The 27,153-nt window shown below is 46.7% G+C and overlaps 1 protein-coding gene across 1 annotated transcript in view; it reads left to right on the top strand.

The window, feature by feature from the left end:
• Positions 1-27,153, top strand: part of BSN (bassoon presynaptic cytomatrix protein) — a gene marked incomplete at its 5' end in the record, with an annotated part of 87,100 nt that overhangs the window by 12,499 nt on the left and 47,448 nt on the right. Inside the window, one exon of the mRNA XM_084214485.1 lies at positions 9,160-9,559. Within this exon, the coding sequence (XP_084070611.1) occupies positions 9,160-9,559 (400 nt within the window). The remainder of the gene's footprint in view (positions 1-9,159; positions 9,560-27,153) is intronic.

The following is a 27,153-nucleotide window of genomic DNA, read 5'->3' as shown; positions in this document are numbered from 1 at the left end:
GTGGCTATGGTTGTTCTCTGTGCCTCACTCTGCATTTCTTGACCTTGGATTTCACCTGCCATGATGTTTCAAGACATTGAGTTCAGGAGAGCCTTCTACAGCTCTTTGCATTCAGCTTTAGCTTGAATATGCTGAATAAATTTGCATGGCTCAGCAAACTTGTCCTTTCTTTATCCCCCCCTCCTTCCCAAGCCATTTATGAATATCCCATTTATCCCATGGCAAGATCCTGCACCTCTGCTTGTGAAAACCTGACCATCTGCTTCTATCCTTGGTGTCCTAAATCCTGATATGTTATTAACCCATAAGAAGGATTCCCCTTATTTCTTCATCTTCTATTAATTCTTTCTTTCTCCCCTTTCTTTCTAGATGTTTATCCTAACAATTCTCCCACTTGAGATGATTTTTCATACTAAGTATTGCCTTTTACTCCTGTAGCTTGGTTGTTTAATGATATTGCTGTGTTATGGCCTTGTCTTAAACCTTTTCTTGACGGTGCATGTTTTGCTAACAGGTGCCATGGAAACTTCCCTTTGTTACCCTTCCACCTGCTGCTTTTAATTTCTTTCTAACAAACCTTCTCACTTTTTCTCTTCTTTATTTCCCGGTTGTATCTGAAAATTATAGTAATCATGTGAATTTCTGTGGTTTTTCCCAGTCTTGCAAATAGATTGAAGCCAAGTCTGTTGCAGTCACTGTTACTGAAAGTTTGTGCGTTAGGTTTGGCTCCTCAGAGCAGGCATGTTTCTGTCACAAGATTAAGTCCAGAGCAGGTAGCTTCATTCTGCATTGCTTTAGGGAACAGCTAACGAAATAAACAAAAAATTGTGTCGCTGCTAATTAAAATCAGAGAGGCTCTCAAGGAGGGTGGGCGTGGGTTATAATCATAGATTTACAAGATAAGCTTTCACCAGCCATGTGCCATAAAAATTCCTTAGCTTCATGCCATGGTTTATCTTTCAGCTTTGCTGGCATTTCGTAAATACAGAGCAGTAATTCATGGTGTTGGCTTTCCTGGGACAAAGGCCTTCAGTTAAGCGTGACTGCAGCAATCAGCTCTTCTACCCTTTAATTGCCAGAGCTCAGATGTAGGATGTGAGTGGATGAAGGATTAGGGGAGCAGCTGCTCCTTGCCTGGGGTACTCTCCCCAGCATCCTCATCCTTTCTGCTGCCCACAGTACTTTCAAGATTGTCATGGCTCTTTTATGTAATTTTAACACACATAAATGACTTGCTCATAGCAGTCAGTTGTACCAGGGAAGGATATGGAGGCAACACATTGAGCAGCTGAGTGGAAATCAGACTGATGAGACGGCTCCAGCCCACACCTCTCCATGGCTCCTGGGGATGTTTATCCCTGTTCTGGCTGCTGTTTCCCTACGTGCTCCTTGGTATTGGTCGCAGGGCCATAACTCAGTGGCACAGCTCTTCAATATTCATTGCAGACCTTCCAAATCCTGCAGTAAAGAGGAGAGGAGCTCTGCAGGCAGCAGCTCACTTTCCTGTGCAGCCTGCAGCATGGCTAACCTCAGCATCATCTGAATTAATGCTAAACAAAGGGCACTTAATGACCCCAGACCTGCTGAGCATCCTCCCCTTCAGCAATGTCCTCAGGTCCAGCCACCTGTTCCCTCCAGGTCTCCCCAAAGGCTCAAAGGCTTCACCTGCATGGAAGGTCCAAAGCTGACCTTCCAACTGCACCCATTCACTGGATGAGGTGATGTTCCTCCTTGTCTTTGATCTTCCAGATACCTCCTAAGTGCCCAGAGAGAGGCAGAGAGGGACCAGATACCCCATAGCCTTTCTAGGATCTCTGTGTTCATCCCAGGCACAGTGAAGCCCTGGCTCTGCACCTGCACTTTCCTGATTCTCATCTCTGAGCTGTACAGTTCCTCTCACGCCCTGCAGCTGATGGCATTTTGATCAAGAGGTGGCTTCTACTCTGTCTCTGGAAGATTTAAATGTAGGTTTCAGCTATCACAGAGGGAACAGATTTTCCCTGTCGCTGAAGAAGAATGAATATTGGACACTGCACTTACCCCTGGGATATTTTAATGCTTTAAAGTTCAAGATCATTAATGTTCTCAGTAACAATTATATAATTTAAAAAGGAGACCCTGTTCAAACCTTTGGACCTTTACAGTGCCTGCTCCTGTAAAGCTATCTGAGAAGTGATCTCTGATGTATATGGGACTGAGATCATTACCTGCTGACTCTTCTGTCAGACCTGTTTGCCTTTGGCTCTGAAAGGTTTGGCCAAGATCCTGACAGTGGTGGCCACACGTTTCAGGCATCAGCAGCTGAAAGAGCAGCTCCCCAGAGCAGCATGTGGTGGTCTGCAGGCCGCTCAGTGACCTTCTGGCTTGTGAGAGCTCATGTGAGAGATGCAAAACTCTGCCCTGACTCCGGTTCAGGTCTTGGGGTTCATAGAGGCTGCTCTGGACTCTATAGGGATCAGTTGCCTTGCATTTAATTGCAGATGTTCATTATAGCCTGTATAGGGTGTCTAACAGGCATCTGACCTTGGGGTTCTTTGGAGAGGTCTGGGGATGTTGGTCTGGTGAGCAGGAACAGCCACTGCTCTGGTTTTATAGTTCAAAGTGCTCTAAAGGAAATTACTCTTGGCTCAGCCAGGGTTAAGTAAGGTGCAAATTAAGTATTTGCTTGCCACGTAGCAAAATTAGAATGGTAAACATCAGAATACGATAAAATAGGACTGAAAATAAAGTATTTCGAGTTGGAAGGGCCTTTAATGATCATTTAGTCCAACTGCAAATGATAATGATTCACAAACCTTTAGAAAAAGGCAGTTGTGCAGGAATGAAAATAAGCAAGTAAATGCTTATTTAGAGCTTAAATCAGTCATAAACCCCTCTTCTGGTACGTAGGATTCAGCTAATAAGATGGCAGATGCCTCTCAACAGCCGTGCCTGACAGAGCAGCAGCAAGAGTGACATTGATGTGTTCTCCTGTTGCTGATTCTGGGTTTAGCTAGACATGGTGCTAAGATGGAGAATAACTGGTTTGTGGTGGCTGTGTAAAGTGGAAATCTTCTAGTTCTTGCTACCTTTCCTTGCATGGCATTTTAAACGAAGGAAAAGCCAGCAGCAGCTCTAGTGTGTTATCTCCTGCAGAACCAGGGCCAGAGGAGGAAGCTGGCAGGCACACCGTGCATGCAGCACTGCTCACCCCACGACAGCACCACCCCCCGGGGAAGGCTGTTCCTTTGGTGTGTTGGTTGGCAGTGACTTGTGCCACCACCTGCCTGGCAGCCCCTCCTCGAAGCTCAGCCCCAGCAGGGTGTAACAGCGAGGCAGAGGACTCAAGACTATCACATTTCTCTGTATTTATGAGAGCAGGTATGAGGGTGGAGGTTAAGGACCTGCATGATTACCAGATGGGGTGGAAGCAGGAGCTCAAGTACACTGTCAGCATCAGGAGATGCGCTTTAGGGATGCCTCAGTCACTGGGAAAATGCCTGACAGAAGCTGCATCTTATTTGACGGGGATAAGGCAACCCTAGAGCACAAAGCTGCAGGAGAACAGGGTTTTTCCACTGCTCACAAAAGCAAGTCATTAAATACTGTGGCCTTTCACAAGAGTGCTTGTGTTGCCATCTAATGAAATACTCCCTGACAGTTTCTAGTCACCATTTCATATTTTTTATTTTGATTTCTGCTGTGTGGCATTCGCTGTTTTTAAACCATCCATTTCCAGAGTGATTCTCTTTCTGCATGGACATCAGTGTAATTAGTTTAGGGGCACTTGGATTTAAGCAGGTGCTTAATTCTGTAACTGCTGGGGGCTTTTTTTTTTTTTTTTGTCAAAGCAGAGACTGATACAGGATTCCCTGTGTTGGATGTAGGACTTTTTAGAGCTCCAAGCTGTCCCCAATAGAACACCCAAGCTCGGGGTATATCCGAGCATCACTAGTGTGAGATTTTCAGTGCACAGAGCTGAAATCATAGGCCCTCCACATCAGACACTTCTTTTTCTGTTTATTTATTAAAAGGGTTGTCCTATTTTCTAGTCAGACTTGCTGACAGGCAGTGTATACCAGCTAACATTTGCTATTATCCCGTGCTGTTCCTTTGCTAACCCATAACCATTCAGAATTATGTCTTTCCAAGTCAAACCCAGTGCCATTTTGACCTAGAGTACAACTGCCTGCTTGTTTAGCTACCTGGTTTTTTTCTAAATAGGTTATACTCAGTGATTCTTAAAATCAGTCATGTGGATGTTCACATCAGGTTTCAGTCAAACCAACTAGGTCAAATCTCTGCTCGTAGCTGAGCAGCTCTAATTCTTGTTGGTCAGCCCAGCCTCCCTTTTTTGGGTGTGAGCCTCTTCACATGTCTCTCTTCATGCTTTATCTTGAGTTGTTTGCTGCTCATCTCCTTGGTTTTACTGCAGATAAACAATAATTTTCCCTCTTTTTCTCCCCAGTTTTCCCTCTTTTTTTTTTCTACTAACAGAAAAGACTTGCTTGTCCTCATTTTGCTGATTTTTGATCTGGTTTTGAAGCTGGGAGCTCCCTTCCATGGAAAAACTCAGCTTCTCTTTGAAAAGCCTGAGCAGGGCATACAGTTTATAAAATCATAATGACACTGCCACTTATTTTCATGGTTTTTATCTACTACAATGCAGTAATTAGATCAGTTGCCCAGCAAGCAAGGACCCATTTCCCTTAGCACCAGGCAGAGGAAGGGATGCAGTCCGTGTTTCTCAGTTGCACAGAAGGGCTGCAGCTCCTGAAGGATTTACTCAGACCACAAATGCCAAGTTCCTGTGGATGCAATCACTGCCAGAGATTTGTGGCAGCTGAGCAGGTGGATGTGGCCAGTGTGCTCAAGGCAGGGATGTGAAATTAGACAAAAACCAATAAATCAGTAGAAAACCAATGCTGTCTTTGGAACTTTCCCACACAAGTCAACAAGACTTGATTTACCAGCTGTGCATGTAGATTTTGTGTAATATTGTAATTGCTTGATTTTATAGCAGAGACATTAGCAGTGTTGGCATTTACCTTGCAATGGTTATTGCTCCCAAGTTAGCACCTCTGGTGAAAAAGGGCCTGTTGACATCTCTTGGGATGCTGGCTCCACGCCTGGGTCTTGCCTGTAAAATTTAGTGGCACTGATGAACCTACTTGAGTTAAATTAGGGCAATTCCCTCCTACAGACCCTGACTTTACCTGGGAATTCCCAAATAGGAAAGCTGTACCAATTTGCTGGCAGAGAATTGTAAACCAGTGCTATGTCATTGCATTGCTTTTATCTCCATTGATGCTGCTGACATCTTTTCCCTGGTGCTGCTGTGGCATCAAAAGTCTGGTTTAGGACAAATCATGTTTTTCTGAAATTAAATATTAACCAGCAAGCAGTCTAACATTTGTTTTGGCTGTAAGTAGGACTTTGTTTTTAAAGCTTTCCCAATTTTTGTAATTTTAATGCAAAAACGTTATTTTTACATTAGGGAAAAAATGAGGCACAAAAAAATTTGAGGTGCTTGTGACATCTCCCACTGCTGAGCTTGGTTTTGTGGTGAATGGCTTTGACCCTTGGTTTTCATCTTGGGCAGCTCTTCCCTCTCAGTACTTATCCATCTCCTCCCAAGGTGTTGTGTCAGCCCTAAATAGAAAGGCTGGTTTCATATCCATGTCTGTTCCAAGCAGAACTAGGGAATTTCTGGGCCTTTTAATCAGAAGTATCTGATGGAGAGGCAGAGCTGGATATGGATTAATGTCTCAGGGTGATTTTTAGCTCTGGGCTCTGTGGCAGCAACCTTGCAGCTTTACCACCTCTCTTTCATGGAGCTGAGAGTTAATTTCTGTTACTTAGCTTTGTGCTGAAAAATGAAGGGAGTTTTAGAAAGAAAGAAGAAAGACACAATTTTTCAATTTAAAAACAATGAAAAAAGGAAGGAAACAGCAGCTGCCCACCCTCCCAGTGACTGTGAGCAGGTGAGTAGAGCTGCCTGCCTGCCCTTCTTGTGATAAAAAGCATTCATGGGATATCATAAATGAAAATTTTAACAATATAATTGTTAATAGACTCAGTCAAACACTTGATATTCTTTAGCTGTACAAAATTATTGCTCTGTTGATAACAGAGTGCAGCTGAGTTTGGACCCTGCAGAGATCTTTGACTCCATATCAGCCAATATTTCTAATTCAGCAATTAGGGCAGTGCAAAATCAATACATCCCCCATCAAACAGAGGAAATCCTGCCTTATTAAGGCATTCCAATTTAATTGTTAATAGACACTCTGGTGGAATTGGGAGGAATTCTTTGGAACTGGTTAGCAGCCCAGTGCTAGTTAACTATCAGTAATAAAGCCTGTAAAAAAACCAAAATAGGGCTGAGCTGCAGTTTGGGCTTTTGTAACAGAAAAAAAAAAAAGGTTTCATAGATGGGTACAAATCATACAAATATTGGATCATCCTTGCAGAAGATGCAGTGAGCGTGGGCCTGTGTTTGATTCCATATGACTATTCTCATGTTCTTTCCTGAGGCATCTCTCCTGGATTGAGTTACTGTATTTGACAGACCAGATGATTTCTTCTGGTCTTAAAATTTCACGGGTATGTTCAACTGGTGCAAGTGAGAGACAGCACAGCCTGTGTCACAGGGGGGTTGAGGCATCCTGGATAATTATAAAATAAATAAATGCAGTGTTGGTAGAAGTGCATGGAGTGAAACTGCTGCTGGGAATGGGATGGAGGTGGGGCCCAGCATTACTTAGCACTTGAAAAAGTGCAGGGAGCTGGAGGGAGCTCGAGCCCAGTCTGGAAAAGCATCTCTGGAGCAGCACTGACCTGCCAGACAGTGAGCATCCAACCACCCTCCTGTGTCTTATGTGCCAGCAATGAGGCTCAGGGCAAAATAACAGCACCTGGTGTATTGTTCCTCGTGGGCTTTTGCATTTCCAAGAGAGCCACACTGTTTTGGGTGGGAAATCTGAACTTGTCTGTGTGTTATCTGACCAGCTCCCTAATGGAGTCAGAATTCTTACTTGGTGGCAAGTGTTTTTCATATCAAATGGGGAAAGCCCTGAAATTTAAAATTTGCAGTGGAATAGAATCACAGAATGGTTTGGGATGAGAGGGAGCTTACAGACCATCTCATTCCACCCCCTGCCATGGGCAGGGACACATTCCAGTATCCCTGGTTGCTCCAAGCCTCATCCACCCTGGCCTTGAACATTTTGAGGGATGGGGTAGCCACAGCTTCTCTGGGCAGAATAACCATTCTGCTTTTCCAAACAACAATTATTTATTTGACCATATAATGTTATTTCAGAGTTGTTTAATACATCATTAGGATAGGGTGTGTCTAATACATAAATGCTGAGGGTTTATAGAAATATTAAATTTAAGTGAGAAGGTGCATTTTGCTTTCTGACAGTACTTCCTTCTGGTGTCTGGGGCTGAGCTCTCCAATCTCCACCAGCTACAGATGGTTTTATATGTTTTATGAGGCAGTAGCTCTGCAGCCCTTGACATCAGGAGTCAAACCCCAAATCTGAACTGAAGGGTGTCAGAACTAACAATGGAGGAGCAGCACATGCCAACAACATTCATGGCAGGTGCTACTGTAGGGCCAGGAGCAATTTTCTCTTCAGTCTAGAACAGATCACTCTTTCCCTGAGTGCTTTGCTTTATTATTATTGTGATTCTTTCTCCAGAGAAGTAGGTTTCAACCTGCAGCCAGAAAGTATTCCCAAAGTGCTATTTTACTATTTATTTTCATCCGACTTCCTATTACTGTGACAACATGCACTTTGAATTTCATTAGTTTTATGCATTTAAGTTCCCTTTTTAAACCTTTATAAGGTCAGACCCTGCTTGGGTAAATCAACAATGTATTAAATTTGAGGTTCTGAGTAATACTTTTCCTTAAACAGCTGTAGATCACAGGTAGTGAGGGCATTAGGGCTTTTGCTTTTTCGAGAAATATTTGTGGGCATTACTGATAAGCACAGGGACCAAATTATTTGGTAATTAGATAAATATTTTCCATCATAGATTCATTCTTATGCACTTGTGATCCATCAGCAGCACATTACAGGATGCCTGCCCTGAAACCACATGGGAGGAGGGAGTGCAGGCTGTCATGCTGTGCACTGCAGCACAACAGCTCAAAGCTCTTGCACCTGGAGCTGCTCCAGAGCTCCTTGGGATGGCCAGGAACATCCCTCAGCACTGTGGGGTGCTGAGCATCCTACACAGGTTATGGGACTGTGGGACTGCTGCAGAACCAGCGGTGGGTGCAATGCCGACCTCAGGGTTGCTCCTTGTAAGTAGCTCTGGTTTCACAGGGAAGTTTCATCACTCTGTCCTGGTGACCAGAGTCATCCCAGCTGGCTTTTTTTGCCCAGCCAAGACTCACATCACCCAGAAGAGGGTTCAGCTGGGGGCAGCCAGCCCACAAAATCCCTGTTGTCTGTGTTTGCCACTTCAGTGCTGATTACTAAAGGGGAGCCAATGTGCTCTCTCTTGATTTCCCACTGCTGTGGCCCCTGGGAAACAAGCCCTTATCTGCTTTCACCTGTGACTTGCATGGTTTTGCCTGATAGGTGAGGAAGTAAAAGTAGTTCTCCTGCCTCCGTTAGGCTTCTGGTGGGGTTTTCCTTTAATAAATAGGCTCTTTGCAGGCTTCTGGTTTCACAGCCATTTGTGAAAGTAGGCTGTGAGAAACCAGTTTAGTGCGTGTTGGTCATGTCCCTGCAGAAAGGGCCCTGCAGGCTGCAAAGCAGAGTCACGACTGCCTCTTCCAGTGAGTTTGTGCTTTGGTTTGAGCTGGAGAAGTGCTGGAAGCCCTGGCTGGCAGGAGGCTGAGCTTCTCAAACTTCTCACGCACGTTTTTATGTGCAACTTTCTGACTAAAGTTCAACTCAGAATACACCGAATAATTCAATTGCATCTCTGCCGCTGGGTTATATAAGAGAAAGCTGAAATCGCGCCTTGTTTCATAAGGTAACATGTATCCTTCTGCTGATCTGAGCAATTTCCCTGGTTGGCAGTGGGGTTTTGCTATGCCTTCTTGGCTGAGCTGGGATTTTGAGGGGGAGAGGGTGCTGTAGCAGTTTTCTACATTAATTGGCATTCAAATGTTTGAAGCTTGGGCTTATTATGCGTGTTTTGGTGGTGTTTCAGCACACTGAGGAGACCGGAGCAGCTGGATCAGGCCGCGGGCCAGCGGTCAGCATCGCCCTCCCTCGCACAGACTGCACCCAGCTCCCAGAGCCCCCGGGAGATGCGGGGCCAGGGCCAGCCTGGAGCGGCGGCAGAGGGGCCGCGGAGGACGCTGCAGGTGGACGCCAGGAGCCAGGGCTCGGGGAGGTCTCCCTCGGTGTCACCGGACCGGGGCAGCACCCCCACCTCTCCCTACTCCGTCCCGCAGATTGCTCCCCTCCCCAGCAGCACCCTCTGCCCCATCTGCAAGACGACAGAGCTCACCTCCTCCCCCGGCCAGCCTAACTTCAATGCCTGCACTCAGTGTCACAGCAAGGTCTGCAACCAGTGTGGCTTCAACCCCAACCCGCACCTCACCCAGGTAATGCCTTCTCTTCCTCATGCAGCCTTCCTGGCTGCTTCGGGTGGGTTCTTGCTTTCTCCAAGCATGGAAGTTCCACCTTTGCTTTTGGCAGCTGCAAAGCGTTGACCAGGAGCAAGGGTTCTGCTGGTCATAAGGGAATAATTGACATAATGTGTGCTTTGATGAAATGGGGGAGATAAATTAGTTGAAGGGGTTGGTAGATTAGCAGGGCTCAATCTCTGCTGAGATGCCAAAATATTTAGCTGAATTCTCCATTCTCAAAATTGTCCCGGAGTCAAAGGACTTAACAGCAAGGAGGGGAGCAGAGGGGCTGCACTCCAGGCTGAGGTGAAGAGTGTCTCAGCCCCTGACTCACAGCAGGTTCTGGTGGGTTCCAGCAGCATCACGCTCGGCGCAGGGAGGGAAGCGCCAGGAGTCGTGCACAACACGCGGCTGTGCTGGGGGAGGAGCGTTCCGTGGGATGTGTGAAATGGGTGCTCGGGGCTCTGGGGGCGGATCCGGCAGCGGTGCCGGAGGTGGGTGCTGGGGCTGGCTGAGGTGAGGGGTTCCCTGTGCCAATCTCTCGGGTCACACATCTCTGCACAGGGTAGGAAGTGATTGGATGGTTTTTTCAGCTGTAAAGAGCCAAACCACAGGAGTTTCTGATCTTAAAACAGAAACTTAAAGCTGCGCTTTGGAAAGCAACTGTGCCACTCCAGTGCTTATAAGACAGGATTTAGGCACTGAGGCCCCCTGGATACCCAGGATTTACTGTCAGTAGCCATTTTCTGGTAAGCATGCAATGCTTGCTGCTGATGCTAGATGCAGTGGTGTCTAAACATCATTGTTTGAGGAACTCCTGCCTTCTAGTCCTTTATCCTGATGGAAGAAATCATAGAGTTATGGAATGGTTTGGGTTGGAAGGGACCTTGAAGATCATGTAGTTCCAGCCTCCTCCTGTGAGCAGGGATACCCTCCACTAGACCAGGTTGCTCCAAGCTCCATCCAGCCTGGCATTGATCACTTCCAGGGATGTGACATTCACAGCTTCCTTGGGCAACTTTTTCCAATGCCTCACTATGCTGATAGTAAAGAATTTTTTTCCTTTTATCTAGTCTAAACATACTCTCTTTGAATTTTAACCCTCTCCCCCCTGTCCTGTCACTACATGCCCTTGTAAATTGTCTTGCCCCATGAAGGAGATACCCCTACTATAATGATGCATAATTAGCTGGTTCCTGATATTACTTCACAGGTATTTACTTCTGCAAAGGTCTGAATAAGGTGTCAGATCTTAATAAAGAGCCCTGAGGTGGAAATTCAGAGTCCTGCAAAGAAATGCCATGGGCTACTCTTCTGTTTTGCTTATAAGTTTCATCTTTAATTAGATTTGCCAAACGTTAGTTTGGTGTCCAAGCATTGCCTTGAAAGTTGTACAGTTACTCTGAACAGTATCAGTTAACAAGGAAATAACAAAATAAAAATGCAACAGTTCTCAGTTTCTGGTTTTGTCTCTTCTGCTTTGCCCCAAGAGCTTACCCACAGTGGGCCCTACCCCGAGTCTCTCTTGCAGATAACAATGTTAAAATATGTCTGTGCAGAGATACTTTGCTTAACTGCTCTAGGCCATTTTGCTCTAGGCATCTCTAGGTCTCTGTGCCCTCAGAAATGTGTTTGACTGCAGAGCATTTTTATACATCAAATTAAAAAAATTGGACCTGAAATGGAAAAAGAGGTTGTTTTTTTGTCTGTCCTGAGTTTAATATGCATTTCAGCAGCAAGCAACCTTATGACTTGTAAGTAGGTCGTTGTGGGAGCTGGGGGATGAAAACAGTTGTCCAAGAGAAGTGTTTGCAGCTCATGTTAGCAGCCTGTGTGATGGGCTGGCTGGGGGAGCAGCAGTGGGTTGCTGCCTTGTTGGAAGTGTGACTCATTTTCCTCAACATCATTCCTTGTGCTGCTATTCCAGAGTCACACAGAGAGGTGCCTGAAGCATCCTGGTGCTGAAACTGGGGGGTAGTGAAGGCAGCTGGAAGGGTACTCTCTGTCTTGGTGGTGGGAGCTGGGTTGGGAAGGCTCTCTGGAGGTTACCTGTTCCAACCTCTCCTCACAGCAGCAAGCAGGGAAGGGATCTCAAGGCTGTACCCCGTTGGGTCCTGGAACCTTCCAAGGGTGGACATGCTGGGCCCAGCTGCTCCACTGCGTCCCCTCACACAGAAAACATCCACACAGTCTGGTTCCTCCAACCCAGCAAGTGCTGCAGGGTGGCTGCACAGCATTGCTCATGAGGTGTTGTGTTCTCTGTTTGCATTTCCTTATGAATGTACTTTCGTGTGTATAGTTGATACTACCACATTGTGCTGCAGTAGATAGGAATTTGTGACTTCTTTCTGCTTTCCAGGCTCTCTAGCAGGAATAAATCATCAAAAACACCACATTTTCTGAGAAAATCAAACCCAAGAAAACCAAAGTTGTGTTTTGCTTGGTACATCCTCTCCTGTGCAGTCTGTGGAACTGCCAGAAACCACTGGCATAGTGAGGTAGGAGCCGCAGGGCTGGTTTGGCATAATGATCTCTCAAACTGTTTTGAGATCTGGGGTATAAATCTTGTATAAACACTTTGTTTTCATTAGTCTTTTACTTGTATATATATCCATAGCATAAAATAGCTTTTACTAATATATATTTAAAGGAAATGATGGACTTAAGTGTATGAGCTGTAATCCGTCAAGCCCTATCTTGCCCCTTTCAACTCCAAGAGCAGATTTTTCAAAGGAGGGTTGACTGCACCACCTTCACTTTGTACTTCAGTAGTACCTTCTCCTCAGAAGCACATAATTCCCTTTGAAATGGTATATTTTTCTTTGGCTGTTATTTTATTCCTTTTTGTTTGGCTTGATGGTCATTTTATCTTAAAAGCAAGTGCTGACGAAGCAATCAGCTTCTGTGGCATCTTGAGGTGATCTCTTGCTGAGAAAAACAAAATCTCTTTTTGGGTTTTTATTTCACTGTCTGTTTATTCCTTTGAGCAGCAGCTCGTTCTTGTTTCACAAGACTGGGCAAACAGAAGTTCCTGTCTGCTGCTGGTGTCACTCATATTTTACATGTAGATAATTATATTGTTCCCTCTGTTCATCCCATGCCCCGAAATAGCTGCTGTCATCGTTTTCAATTTGGTCGTGTGCTGGCGGGCTGCTTTCCTTGTTCATTCACTTATTCCTGAAGGTCAGTGCTCTTGCCATAGACAGTTATTTTAAGCAAGGAAAGGGAATCATCAAGCAGGGAGCAATGGTGGTACCATTAAAGACAACAAGTTTTTAAATAATGTGCTAAAATCTAGCAGTTTGTTTCCAGTCCTGTGCAGAAAATAGGTTTTTGAATGGAGATGTGTTATTTTGAGTGCAACATTGCAGCTTTCACATTCTAGTATGATTTTTAATTTCTCATCAAAACTTTTTTTCTACTTTTCCTCTGTGTTGTCTCTGAGGGTGTTTTTGGACAGCTTGTTCTGCAGGACCAAACCAATGATGCTGTCATCTCCTCCAGGGGGAACAGCTCAGTTTCAAACCAGTACAATAGGTTTAGAAAATCCTCTTTTTATACATCTTTCACTTTGTTCTGCCGCTCCTGTGGCTTTCGCCTGACTGATCCAGCAGCATGTTCATCTGATTGGATTTGCTCTGTTTGGTATCATAAGGAGTAACCTGCAGGCATCCTTTCTGCTTCTCTGGGGTTTTGAAGTGCTGCTGCACATTGCTAATTTGATAAATTAATTTCTTCTTCAGTCTTCTCTTAAAATTTGTTGGGTTTCTTTTAATTTGTTTTCTCACCATCCTAAGCACTAAACCAAAAACACGAGGAACTTGAGTTTGATTTTAATCAAGAGCAGCAGCACAGCATTAAAACGTGTGCTTTAGTTAGAGCTGAAATGAAACGCAAAATGCCTGGCTGCCTAATAGGTCTGTTTGGAATCACTTAGGATTATAGGAAACCTTTCTTGTCTGCCTTACATTTCTACTGTGCCTTTTTCAATTTGAAGTAGCGTTTATTAGAGGCAGTTTCATAAATATTCAGATGTACCTCCCTGAATAAAAGGAACATGTTTATACATGTGTGTTCTTTACCAAATTACTTTCTTTTTGAAGGCCCTGCTTTTTCCCCAAGCTGTTTTGATTTTATTTGCTATATTTGTGGCTGTATTTATGACTTATAATTGTTAAACTTCAGTTCTGCCCCACGTTTTTAGCTCCACTTAGGGAGATTGAAGAGGTTCTTTGTACTTTTAATGCTATGAATATAATGAATTATGAAATATTTAAAATATTTGAGAGCAAATCTGTTCCCTGCGTGCTCTGTGCCATGTAAGCTCATCAGAAACCTTTGATCACGGACCTTCAGCAAGCGAAACATAAAAAGTCTTAAGGAGAATTAAAAACTTGCTGGTTGGTTTCCCAACAGTGGTCAGGGTTGTTTGATAGGAGAGGAAAATTCTCAGCACCTCTTGAGTTATCTGTAGCAAGAGGAGATAGCCATAAAAATAATTTAAAGTTTTAAAGTAAATGTTTAAATTGTATTAATGGAAAATAGACCATCAGCTGAGGAGATGAGACTGAAATAATGTGAGCATTGTGTAGGGCTGTGTTTATCCTGTCATAACCTCACAGCAGATGGTTTTCTGCTCAGTAGTATAAGAAAATTTGGGTAACTCAAACTGGAAAAAAGAAGTTGGGGGAAGCTGAAGGGTTACACAATGCAGAGCATCTCTGGTGGGAGGAATGGGGCTTGTTGGCAGTGGAGAAATGTCTGTGGTCCAAAGCCTTTTCCACCACTGTCAAGAGTGGTGCCTGCCCGCAGCATCACCTCAGTCATTTAGCAAACGACTGAAAAAACCTCAAATATTGAAATTGTGAAGCTCTTCTTACACTGCTTTCAAAGGATCCCATTTCTCATTTGGTTCATTGTCCCAGTTTTACACATTGCACCACGTTGGTGTCTAATTTTCAGTAAAACCCAGCATATTTGTGAGTTAGGGGCCCAGTCTAACTTACTTACCCTGCAGGAGGCTTTGGCTTGACTAGTGACCACTGGTTTAGAAACCCTGCAAGGCAAGGGCTGTGCTTAGCAGGCCAGGGGGATTATCAGTTCTACATTAAATCAATGGCTGTTATTAATGGCGGTGAAATCCCATCTCTTCCTCTCATCCATCTCCTCTCCTGCCTGTCATTCATTCAGCATCCAAACATTCACAGGTCTCTGATGCTGTGCAATGTGGGTAGAATCCTAGCTGGAATCAGTGCTTTCACCCAGGGCTGAGCACTGAAAGACTGGATGAAAACAGGGATCTGCTTTCTGATAGATAATTAAACATGAGTATTCTGAGAAATTTGATCTCCCTTGTTTCTCCCTGCCTTTTCAAGCAACCAAAGTGTTCTTCACCTCTTTGGCTCTTTATTGAGAAGCCATGGGGCCATGCTGGCATGGCATTTCCCAAATTTCTGAGCTTCCTCTGGGTGCATCAACTCCATGTTGGATGTAGCTCTTTGCAATGGGAGGGACGGCAGAGGATAAGCTGTGACAGTGATATTACATTAACACAGTCTCTTCTCTAGCTGAACAAGGCAAAGCCAACAAGGTTTTCTCCTGCCCTTGGGACCTCAACAAGTGTTTGTTTTCTTGGCCATGAAGCACCTCCAGCCTCAGCCACTGGCACGTGTGTGGTCCTGCATCTCCTGCATGTTCTGCACCTGTATTATTGTGCTCATGGATAAACACAAAGCTCTGTTAAGAGGTTATAGTTCCCTCTCATTCTAAAGAATAGGTGTTGAGTCTGAAAAATAAATGTTTCTCTGGTCTAGCATCCCTTGGGGCATTTCACACTGGTGTCATGCTTTTGGTGTCTCTGGGGAGGTGGGGCTGGCTCTGTCAGCAGTTGTCCTTCCTTGTGTTCACCTGTCAGCAAGTTCAGAGGTGTGTTTTTTCCTCCTGTGATCAGATCAAACCCCTGGACACCCTTGGGCAAGCAGTGTTTTTGTTCTGCTGTGGTGTTAGACAGCTTTTTGTGTGTGTACGTGGTAGGTTGTACCCTATTTTCAGCCAGACCCCTGTGTTGCTGAGTCAAGTTGCCCATTTTAGAATGATTTGTCTTTTGAGATCATCCTCCTTCACCATATAGCTGTAAAAATAAATCTGTCGTTGGCATTACGTTGCAGATCTGGGAGAAATTTTCCATTGGATCCTGCTGTGCAATAGGAGTGAGATGTGGGTTTTATTCCAGTTTTTTATTTGTTTTTAGCAGAGCTTCAACCAGCAGTGACCTGCATGGACAGTGGGTGATGCTGTTTGCAGGAGCTGGGGCTTGGCATGCCTGCTACCTTCTCCTAAGGATGCAGCAATTTGGGCTGCAGCTGCCTGGGCAGGGATGCTTGGCCTCATCTGCTGCCACAGGGCTGCTCCATCGCAGTGTCTGAGGTCAGCATCTGCCCCATGGGCAGGTGGGACCAGTGCTTTCTGCCCTACAGCTCTCCTCAAGAGAACCCTGTGAGCTGGGCACTAAAAATCTGCTCTTTGTGGCTGCATGGAATATTCTGTGGGTTTTTTTATGGTGAGAAAATACTGATAGGAACATGGGATTTATCACCCTGAACTAACAGGTTGTGTGTGTATGCCTATTTGCCTCGTTTTAGCCCTTCCTCACTGTTGCCCTTCACCTCTTAATCCCTTTATCCCTGCACCAGGTGTTCCATCCTGTATCTGCAGCATTGCAGTGAAGGATGTGTCTGTTATTCCTTGGTGGACTTTTAATTTTTTAATGGGGTGATTAACACTGAATGAAGCAACTCAAATGAAGCTGGAGAGTAGCACACTTGCTCTTGCTGAGACTTTCTACTTCGAAATGGCTTATTTGCCTTCTTGGCCCCTGCTGCAGCCCGAGCAGGAGCTTCTCCCAGCCATCCACAATGACGTGCGACTCATCTGTTTGACAGATCACAATTTAAGTTAGAGCCCGTGAAAAGAAAAAGCTCATGAGTAATTCTGGCTGTTTCTCCCAATGTGCCGCCTTTTGCTGTGCTCTGCGTGGATGATTCAAATAATGCAAAATTCGCTGGCAGAAAATGTCAAAGAAGATCTCGGCTAAACGGTTGCCGGTGACTGAGGGGGCCGGTGTTGCTCGGGGTGGGTCCGCTCCGCTCACGGCTGGTTCGGCTGAGCCGCGGGGACGCAGCAGGGGCTGCGGTGACATGTTACATTGTTCGGAGGGCACGGGAGAGCGTGGCTTCCCGCAGGCTGGAGCGAAGCTGCGGTGCAGAGGGGTAATTAAAACAACTGCAAGTGAAGAAGAGGAGCCCTCCCGAGGGATGGGAAGTGGCCTCCTTTCCGCTCGGCGTCTTCTGCCGCTCGCTAAATGCCGAGCCCAGCAAGCCGCACGGGCTGAGCCGCCGCCACCCCGCGCCCTCCTTCCCTCGGTACATTAAGTTACAACAAGCTGTTTGCTTGGATGAGAAATGGTTTTCCTCTGGCTTTCAACTCCCAAATCACTTCATCATTAAAAAGAAAAGCCGGCTGAGGATCGGAAGCGGCTGTCAAGCTTTTCATAGTGGAGCAGGGTACCGAGTCAGCGGCTCCCTGTCTCTGAGAGCTTTGCTGTGGCGGCTCCTTGCTTTCCCTCCCTCCCCCTGAACATCCCCGGGCAGAGGGATAAAGATCCCTTACAGCCCGTGGTAGTGGATGGGGATATTTTGCTCACACGGGTGCTGCTCCAGGTTTTCCTACCGGTGGAGTGTGTGAATTCGCTCAGTGTTTGAGTGTTCCTCAGGTCCCTCTTGGTGCACACGCCGCAGCGCCGAGAGCAGGAGCTGCGCTGGGCTGTACAGCCCTCGCCTGTGCGCTCTGGTTTGTGATGTGTGTTTGCTGCCGGAACGCTGCGCTGCCTCGGGGAGCGCTTAGGAGGAAACTTCAAGAGCTTTCAGTGCTTTGATGGGGATTGAGTTAATCCTAGCTGAATTCATTCCTATTTACGGTCTTTCTACAAGCTGCAGAGAGCAGGGTGGTTGTAATGGAGGGTGTCAGGCACTTTAGCACCCACTCTGCACCCACCCCTACGGTGCTGTCCCGGGTCTGCATCTTTGGTGCAGCAAGGGGTGCCCAGTGGGACAACCCCAGCACAGGAGATGTTGTGACATGGCTCTTCCCACCTTGAATTATAGTGACATACAAGGTCTGTCTGGTCCTTAAAGACAGAGGTGGTGGCATCTTGTCAGTGTCTTTTGTAACCTGAATTTAGCTGATCACCAGTGCTATTTTTAGAGCTGTGTGGGCTCCCACCACAATGAACCACCTTGCTTCTTCCTGGCCCTGCCTCTTGGCCATGGTCACATTTAGAGGCTAAAAAGGGATTTACATAGTGTGGTGGACTGAAAAGCCTCACAGATTTCTGAAAGCAGTCCTGTGTATGCAGTAAGGTGTTTGCAGAACAGCAGTTTGTGCTTGCAGAAGTATTTCTCGCCACCTTAATTCAAGCCTTGCTCCCAGACCTCACCCTTCTGCCATACCCAGCTTTTTTCAGAGATGATATGCAGCTGTGCTCCTGGACAGCCTAGGTCTGAGGGGTATGGTGCTGACAGACTATGAAAACTGACTATTTTAACTCTGATTTAAATGGTGTTTTATCTCAGCTACAAACCTTTTGATCAAGGACAGCCGAAGGGGGGATATTTCCATTCTGGAGTCAGTTTATGTTGTAAATAGACTGCGCCGGTGGCATGGCTTTCTGCTTTGAGTAAATCAAAGCCAAATTGTTAGAATGGCTCTGGAAATCCAGGGAGCAAAATGTGATCTTAATGGAATGGGAGTAGACTATGCAGCAGGCTGGTGAGATTAAAGGTTTGTCAGAAGGAGTTAAGGCATGTAGGTAATGCAGCACTACACCAGCTAGAAGTTGTTTTTGAAGACTGAACAACAAGTGTGTCCCTTCCCTTCCTCTTTTACTCCCTGCCCACTTTGATGCCCATCTCCTGTATCTTAATCAAGCCCAGCTGTTTGTGCAACAGCATTGCAAAAAACCTTCAGGATGAGAAGTTTTTACATTGACTTTTTGTTCCCTCCCCAGCTCCTTTGCCACCCCCTTGCTATGTCCAAGCTGAGGAGGCAGACTGGCCAGACCCTCAAGTTGGAGACCTCCATGGAAGAAAGAGACCCGAGTGGCAGGCAGCAGAGATGTGCCCATCAGTCTTATCGAGAGGAGGTTCTGGTGCCCTCCTACCTGCAGCCGCCCTCTCCCCTTTCCAGTGAGCACAGCCCAGTATTCCCATTAGACGGAAGCAGAAGCACAAACACTCGGGCTCATCTGTTCAGCAAAGCCCAGATTATTCTGAATCATCCAACGTCCTTATCAGAGCGCTCCAGCCGGCGCTTGCATCAGTCACAGCGCGGGCTGCTGGAGTCGCAGGCACTGCTCTGCCCGTTTTAATTGCCACAAGCCAGCAGCTATTTGAAGCCCTGTCCCCAAAGAGCAAACGAGCTTGTCACTGCTCGTAGCTCAGCTTTGCAGGAATCGCAGGATCAGCAAGCGTTCCCCGTTAAAAACCTGCTAAGGACGCAGACATATAGGGCTGCACGTGTAGTGCAGCAACCAGCTGGGTGGGATGGAGTGGGGCACTGCTGGGCTTGGACCTAGGACTGGGAGCTCCCCTTGGGATTTTAGTTCTTGGGTTTTTTCCCCTCTAACTGCAGAATACCCTAGAAGCTGTAAAGGGCATGTCCCTATGACTCCTTGAATATGAGGTTCCTCCAAAAACAGCTTTGTCATGGCTCTGAGCTGCTTACTGTTTCTGTTCAGACCTTCCTGTTCTCTCAGGTATACCATGTTGCCCTTCCTCCCCACAAGACATCCCATGCCTGTCCTGATCTCCTGGAAGGCACTGCTTGCTGCCCTTTCCCCCTGAGAACCTCTGTTCTCAGTATGATGCCCACTAGATAAAATACCAGGTCTAGTGGAGAGGTTTGGCTAAAAACTAGTGGTCTGTGTTAAAATTACTCTGGGGACCTGAGAAAGAGTTGAATTACCTGTATTTCTGGATTCCTCTGAAATAAGGAGCATACTTACTGTAGGAGAGGCCTGTCCTTGGGTTCACCTGCCTCTGTTTTGCCCACATGCTTTACGTATTGCAAAACCTTTCAAGCTTTGAGAAAAGCAAATACTCTCAGTATTTGATGGAGCACAGTATGTTAGTGTAAGACCAACAGTTCTGGGATCCATCCCTAAAGGTGAAGCCCAGTTAAAGTGAGCCCTTGTACCCCATGCATGGTGCCGTCACCTTCTCCTCAGCAGCCTGCTCAAGGGACCTTTGGCAGATTGGGACATGAATCCTGATTTTTTTCTTGGAGTACCAAGTCAGTATGGAGATGCTGGGCCAGGCCAGCTAAATGCCCTGAAATTTATTTTTACACACTCTACCTTATGTTGTGACCTGCCATATTAATTTTCCAGCTGATATGATTGTGGCTTTCAAATTGGAGAGTGCTTTGAGAACTATCCCCAAACAGGCATGCTGCTGCTGCCATCTGTCTTTGAGCTGCTTCTGGGATCCCACTACTTGCTCTCAGCAGACAATTGTCACTGCTTTATTGAATTAGGAAGGGAAAAAAAATCCAGCAACTTCTGAAATATAACTAATTCCAGGTGCTAAATCTCTTTTGAAACCAGGGGGAGATGTTGGAATAATAATGCTTTATGCAGATCCTGGGTGTAAATTTTGTGCAGTTCTGCACAAAAAAAGTCTCATGATCTGATGGTTTTGAATGACATGTCATTTGGAGAGCTCTGCAGAGCTCCACTGCACTGAGGGATCTCCAACCAAGAGCCAAAATTGGACAATGTCACTCTTACAGTAAAAACTGAAAGCTTCTGTGCCCTTCCTAATGATTTTGGCCAGCTCAAGCTCTTACCCCAAGTCACTCTTCTTCTCCATCCAATGCCTTTTCCCGTGTCTTCCAGCTGCCGGCACTTGTCCAATGCCATCCGGCCTGCATCCTACTGGGAAGCAAAGATCTTGGCATGGCAAGACCCTTGTCCTGCAGGAGTAGGTCACTGTGCACCAAAAAGAGCAGCATCCCCTTGGACCGTGTGCTGTGCCGCATCCCAACGCCTGCTGCACCCCGTGCTTCAGACCTGCTCCTCCTTTTCTTTCTCTGCAGTGTGCCAGGAGTCAGCCCACGCCAACAGACAAGGCTGTGGGCAGATAAAAGCTTATGGGAAGGTGGTGTTTATTTGGATATCAAATGTTTTTCCCTCCTGGTGCGTGGATCCTGCTGCTTCCCACTTGCTGGCCAATCCATGCCTTCTCTGCCCGGTTTGAGGCAGTTTGGGGCTGATTGCTTGCAGTCAGCGTGGCTCCCACTGTTCAGCTGGGTATTTTGATGCATGATACTTGAAAATCAGAGGCAAGATCTCTCCCCCAAAAGTGAGGGGAGCTGTGGTCACTGCTGCTATCTCCCCTGCTTAAAATGAGCCCTGTGGGTCATCAGAGTCAGTCCCATGGCTGGTGATTATACACGAGTCACCTGGCTTTACAGCCAGGGCATGACAACAAGTTTTCGTGTTTCTCTTCAGAAGGGGTTTCTGATTGGCATTGGAGCAAATCAAAGCAGGGTGAAATCAGCTTGAACTGTGCAGTTTGCACCTCTGTAGTTTTCTTGCTGTCTGGATGGACGTGGAGCACTGCAGCTGGCACTGCCTGTGTGCTGCTTGTTGGAGGTCTTTCAAAGGAAAGCTAAGAAGCCCTAGAAGAGCATTTGCTTCTGCAATATTTTTGTTGTTTTACCTGAGTGATTTCTATTGTAGTGCTTTTCTCTTTTGTAGCAGTTTGTAGTCTTGCAGTTGAGTTCTTGACCCTTTATTTGAGCTGAACTAAACAGGCTTTTGTTGTAAACTTGCCCAGGGTTTTCAGTTATGCTGAGGTCTCCTAAGCAGGTTAATCTATGGCAATACTGTGGGTCCCCATTCAGGAAGGCTGCAGAAAACTCCTGAATGGGGTCACTTGAAATTTTGGCTTGGGTTGTGACAGAAAAGACAATCTTTCAAGTAGCAGGATTCTTTTTCATTAAGGATTTATTCACCTTTCTGGTGTATTGGTTTAGATCTCCATGGCAATGCTGACTTCAGCTCAGCAAGCAAAATACCATAGACTAGAATCCCAGAATGGTTTATGTTGGAAGGGACCCTAAAGCTCATCTCATTCCAGTTCCTGCTATGGGCAGGAATACCTTCCACTAAACCAGGTAATTCCAAGCTCCATCCAACCTGGTTTTGAACATGTCCAGGGATGGTAAGTTCACAACTTCCCTGGTCATCCTGTTTCAGTGCCTCAGCACCCTCACAGTAATTAATTTCTTCCCAATGTCCTCTCTATTCCTGCCCTCTTGTCAGTGTGAAGCTGTTCCCTATTTTTCTGTCACTCCATGTCCTTGTAAAAGGCCCCTCTCTAGCTCTCTTGTAGCCTCTTCAGGTACTAGAAGGGGCTCTAAGGGCCCCTAGAGTCTTCACTTTCTAGGCTGAACAACTCCAACTCTCATCAAATCATTATTTGAATGATCAGTTTTAATCTTGCTTTTATTTTTTTTATGACAGGGTGATTGCTCTTGTAGACTGGCTGTCAGTGAAGTAGCCCCTTCTTCAAGGCTAAATAATAGCTATAAAAACCCAATTAAAAGTGATGTGGATTTACAGATAACTATGCAAACTAATTGTTTGCAGATTCTTGTGTAAATTTTATTTAGTAGATGATGACTTATGTCATTATGCCAGGTGAATTTGGATGTCCAGGTATATTTGGACGGGGATAGGAGTTCCCAACACAAAAACCTATTCTAATTTAAAATAGGTCGCTGGTGACTGGAGAAGCTGTTTCTGGGAAGGGGTTCCCAGGCTGGAAGAAATCTACCCATTGCCTCTCCTCTGCTTCTCAGAGAGTCATAAAGAGGCTCAGGGTTTGTGGTAGGGCCCTGAGCCCTGTGGGAAAGCCCCTTGCATTTGTCTGGGGTCACTGGAGTCAGGAGCTGGTACCTGCCCCTCTGCCTGGTGTGTTTCCTCTCTGCCCTGGGAAGGGAGCTGCCTGGGATGGCTTTGTCATGGGTTTAGGATTAACCCTTCTTCTGGACTCCTTCCAGTTTGCCTTCTCAGGTCTCTCCTATCCAAGCATGGTAAGTTCGGGCTGGGTGGGACCTTTCCTCCCCCTGGCAGTGCTCCTTGCCTTATCTCTTCCCTGGCACCCTGAGTGTTGTCCCCTGTGGCAAGCCCTGTGAGCCTCCAGCCTCCAGCACTGCATCCTGCCGTGCCTCACTGCAGCTCATCACCATCATCTGGTGCAATTCCTGGGGAAACCAGTACAACCCAGGAAGGGCTGTATGGGACACTCAGCCATGTCCAGACCATGAACAGGAGGGGGAGTGTGTGCTGTGCCTGCCTCCTCCAAGGTGTACACCCATACTTTGTCTCTATTTCATTTATTAATAATTGCATCCTCTCAACAACACAATAACCAAGATGGAGGTCTGGGCTGTCCAGAGGGTTTTGTGGAAGATCAAACCTGCCCCGGGCAGCCTATTGCCTCTTTGACCAGTATTTAGTATCCAGAAGGGTGTCTTTGGATCATGGCATCTGCTTGCATTTCTTTTGCTGCAGCCATAGATTTGTGTTTCACAGATTGTGTGGCTAGCTGGATTATAAATTATTCATAACAGGCAACTTATCGTGTTTATCTGGAATAATTGAGCAATTAAGTCTGTTTAGGTATGTAAAAAGATTGTGCAGTGGCTTGTCTATCTTCAGGCCCTAAATTCTGCAAGAGCATTTGTTACATATTTAATCCAGAATAACAACAACAAGAAAAAAAGAAAGGCAGAAGATACACTCTGCTTTGATGCACTGATCCACTATGATGTGTTCATTCACACAAGTTTTTCATTCCAGTGGCTTCACTCATAAATACACACTAGCCCAGGAAAAATTAAACTTAACTTGGCTCCTTCAGTCTGGAGAAAGTGTGAGGCCATAACATCAGGTCTGCAACCCTGTCTCTGAAAACACTTTGGGCTGTTTATGCCAGCACCAGAATTGTTTTTAGTGTTTAAAATCTTCCATCCTAGACACATGGGTCAGAGGATCACGCTCCTCTCTGCCCTCATCACTGCTGTGCTATACTCAGATGTTGATGCGGCCAAGGTAGTGCAAAGTTTGGGGGTGAAAGAACTTTTAAATATTCAACAGTGTTTAGTTTAGTCCCTGAGCTACAGCCATTATCTCCCATTGCTGTAGTTGTCCAGGAGGGTTCCCAAAGGAGCTGGAAGCTCATGAGCAAGGCTACAACAGGGACCACTCAGAGCTGAATAAATGTGAGCCATGCAGTAAATGGATGATTTTATTCTGTGTTACTAATAGGAAACTGGGCTGCTTTTAAATTGGTCTGTTACAAGTCTATTTACTGGGAGAGCCTGTGCTCTTTATAGCATTATAGCTGTGAATTGCATCGCTGCTGCACATGACACCCCGAGGAGCCCAGTGGCCTCATGTATTCCTCTTCTTTGGGCAGGAGGTACCAGGGAATGGAAAGTTTTGAGCTCCTCTGCTCCCTCCCAGGCTGCTATTTTAGTTCTGCAGGAGACAATGAGTGAGCAGCACCGGAGGCTCCTGTTACTCAGGACGTCTGTCCTTCGGCTGGCGGCAGGGCACGGGAGCAGCAGCAGAAAAAGGCAAAGCAAGCCATTAGGCTTTCCTTGGCCGAGAGGGCTCCCATGGAAGTCCCGCATTACGGAGCGAGAGGGACCTGGGGCTGCACTTAGAGCACCTCGGCGTGCAGAGCTCGGGAGGTTAAAGCCCGGGATGAGCTCTCTGCTGTGCTCCCTGCCCGGCCCAGGGAACAGCATCTTCCCAGCACGTACAGACGTCCAAATCTTTCATGCGCTCCTGCGGACGAGGAACAAAGGCTGTCTAAACAGGAGCTAGTGAGGCAGCAAATCGCACAAGAAACCTTCCCTAATGAACTGGAAGGACTTGTCCCTTTGCCTCGGGCGGCGGCACTGCCGGTTTGCTTAGCTAGGCAGCGCCTTGTTTGGCGGGGGACCCGCGCTCCGGGGGGAGCAGAGGAGCAGCGCTGGCTCTGGCGCTGGAAAGGTTTCCTCTGCCCATCTGCTCCTCTCTGCCAGCAAGGGCAAGCAGTGAAGGAGGGGATGCTCTCACTTCCTGAGGAGCTAGCCATGGGGGATGCTGCCGGGGAGCACCGTCCTGCCTATGACGGCGGATCGAGGTCAGTTGCAAAGCTGTTGGGCGTGCAGTTATTTCCTTTGGTTGTGTGCTTCATCCCTGTGTCCGTGGTAGCGTGGTGCAGGGAAAGATGGACCGAGCAACGAGGTGCAGGGGCTGGAGGTTGTCTTTGAAACTGCAGAACCTCGTGGGGGTCAGTGCCTCCTGACACCCTTTGGAGAGAGGAGACGTGCTCAAGTAGCCTGGGGTTGGTTCAGGGAGTGCTAACCAGAGAAAGGAAACTGTTTGAGAAGTGACTCATAGGATGAAATGGCACTGTCTTATTTCGCAGCTCGATTCTCTGGACAAACGCAGTTTCCCATCTGTTATTTGCAGAGAAGGAGATGAGTTTGGGGGTTGGTTCCTCTCACTCGCCAGCAAGCGAGCAAGTTGATTATTTTCTGGCAAGCATTAGCAGGATGATTACTGATGGCTCCGGTGGCTTCCCCTTCTGGGCAGGAGTGCCAAGGACTAGATTTTATTTATATTGAGATGTTTGAAGATAAAGATGAGCATAAGGTGGCCTTTTTGACAAGTGACTCGGTGCCTCTGTGACCAATTCCCCTGTCAATTAAGTGCTGAAACACTCCTAATTACACATTTTCTCTGGAGCCCTGGATTCTCCTCAAACTGTGCTTCAGATTTGGACCAGGAAGCTTCAGCCCACGCTGCCTGCATGTTTGCATCCGCCTCCTCTCCACCTGGATGCAGGCGTGAATTCTGGTGATGTCTTGACATGCAGCCTGGCCCCGGGCACACAACAGCTCCTGCACCCTGGGCTGCTCATGGTCCTCCCAAGGCACCTCAGGAGACTCCATCTCCTGGTGTTATCCGTGCCACTCAGCTCGGACTCTGGCTGATACACCACATCACAACCTCCACGGGACGGCATCTCTTTGCATTTGCATGTAGGCTGTGCACTGATCCAAACAACCAGGGCTGCTTTTCCTGCCCTCCACCCATGAGCTCCATGGCAAACTGTGCTGCTGTAGGAGAACTCAGCAACAGGATCATAGAATGGTTTGGCTTGGAAGGGACCTTCAAGATATCTCACTCTAACCCCCTGCCATGGGCAGGGACGCCTTCCACTAGATACGATTGCTCAGGGTCTCATCCAACTTCTGCTGCAAACACTTCCAGAGAGAATTTAATTTTGCTATAAAACAAACGTAAAACTTCAGAAAAAGGTATATATTTGTCATGTACTCCAGTTTGGGATGGTGTAGGAAGCCTGATTCACATGGTACCTTCAGTTTTTTCCGTGCATCAGTAGCTGCTCCAGGATTTGCTGAGCTTTCCCTGCTCTCCTGCAGCCATTCCCACCTCCTGCCTTCCCAGCAGTATCCCAGCTCCCCACAACTTGCTGTTCCCTCTGTTCTCTAGCCAAGGGCTGCCTTCTAGCCCTGCCTCTTCCCTTGGATCAGGATATTGTTTAATTGCAGAGTATGTATGTGGCTTTGGCAGAGCTCAGTGTGACAAGTAAAACACGAGACATGCCCCCCAGAGAGCTCCTCAGGAGGGGACCCGGGAGGCACGGATGGAAGGGACATTTTGCTGACTGGCTGATTTTGTGAGACAACAGTTCTTCATGTGCAGGCAGAGCTGCTGAGCTGAAGACACTTAAGGACACTCTCAGGCAGGGCACTGGCAGCTCTTGGGGGAGGCCAGGCTGTTGCAGTTCTCCTCCAGGATAAGCCAGTAGCAGCCATGAATGAAACCTGTCTCCATCCAGTCAGTGATCCTGCTGTTGAGCCTCTCTATTAGTCTGATTAGCACAGTACCTTCATTACCCAGTTCCAGCTAGGGTTATTTTTATACTCATACTGGTGCCTGCAAAAGGCAGAGGGAGCTGGGACCTTGGGGTGCATCTGCTGGAGGGTGGCTTCATCTGGGGAAGGGGCCCACTCAGGGCTCTTGGATTTGAAGAGCTTCTGCCGGAGGCGCCCTGTCGTGCTCTTCCCAAACATAGTTGGGGGCTTTTTTTCAGGATTTCAGTTTTGTAGAATTATTAAATAGACATGTTTTTGGCAACTCAGAGAAAACACACATTCCTTTTCTGTTCTGAATTCCCACAAACTTGGTTTCTGTTTTTTCAGCTCGTTGTACATCTCATCTTCATGCCAGAGGACGAGTGTGGGTTGTATCTTCTGCTGAACAAAGCTTCTTTTCTCTGTCCTGTCCAAAATGGTCACCTTTGGGTGGGATTGATCATGCTGGACTCAAGATGACTTGGGACCTGTTCTTCCCAGTCTAAAAGGATTGTTTAAAGCAGGTCAGATGGCCTGAGCCCAGTGGCCTCCTCTGACACAGGGGTGTA

The sequence above is a fragment of the Fringilla coelebs genome (genome assembly GCF_963513975.1).
Source record: "Fringilla coelebs genome assembly, chromosome: 13".
Lineage (NCBI taxonomy): Eukaryota > Metazoa > Chordata > Aves > Passeriformes > Fringillidae > Fringilla > Fringilla coelebs.
This window is presented reverse-complemented; position numbering and strand designations above follow the sequence as displayed.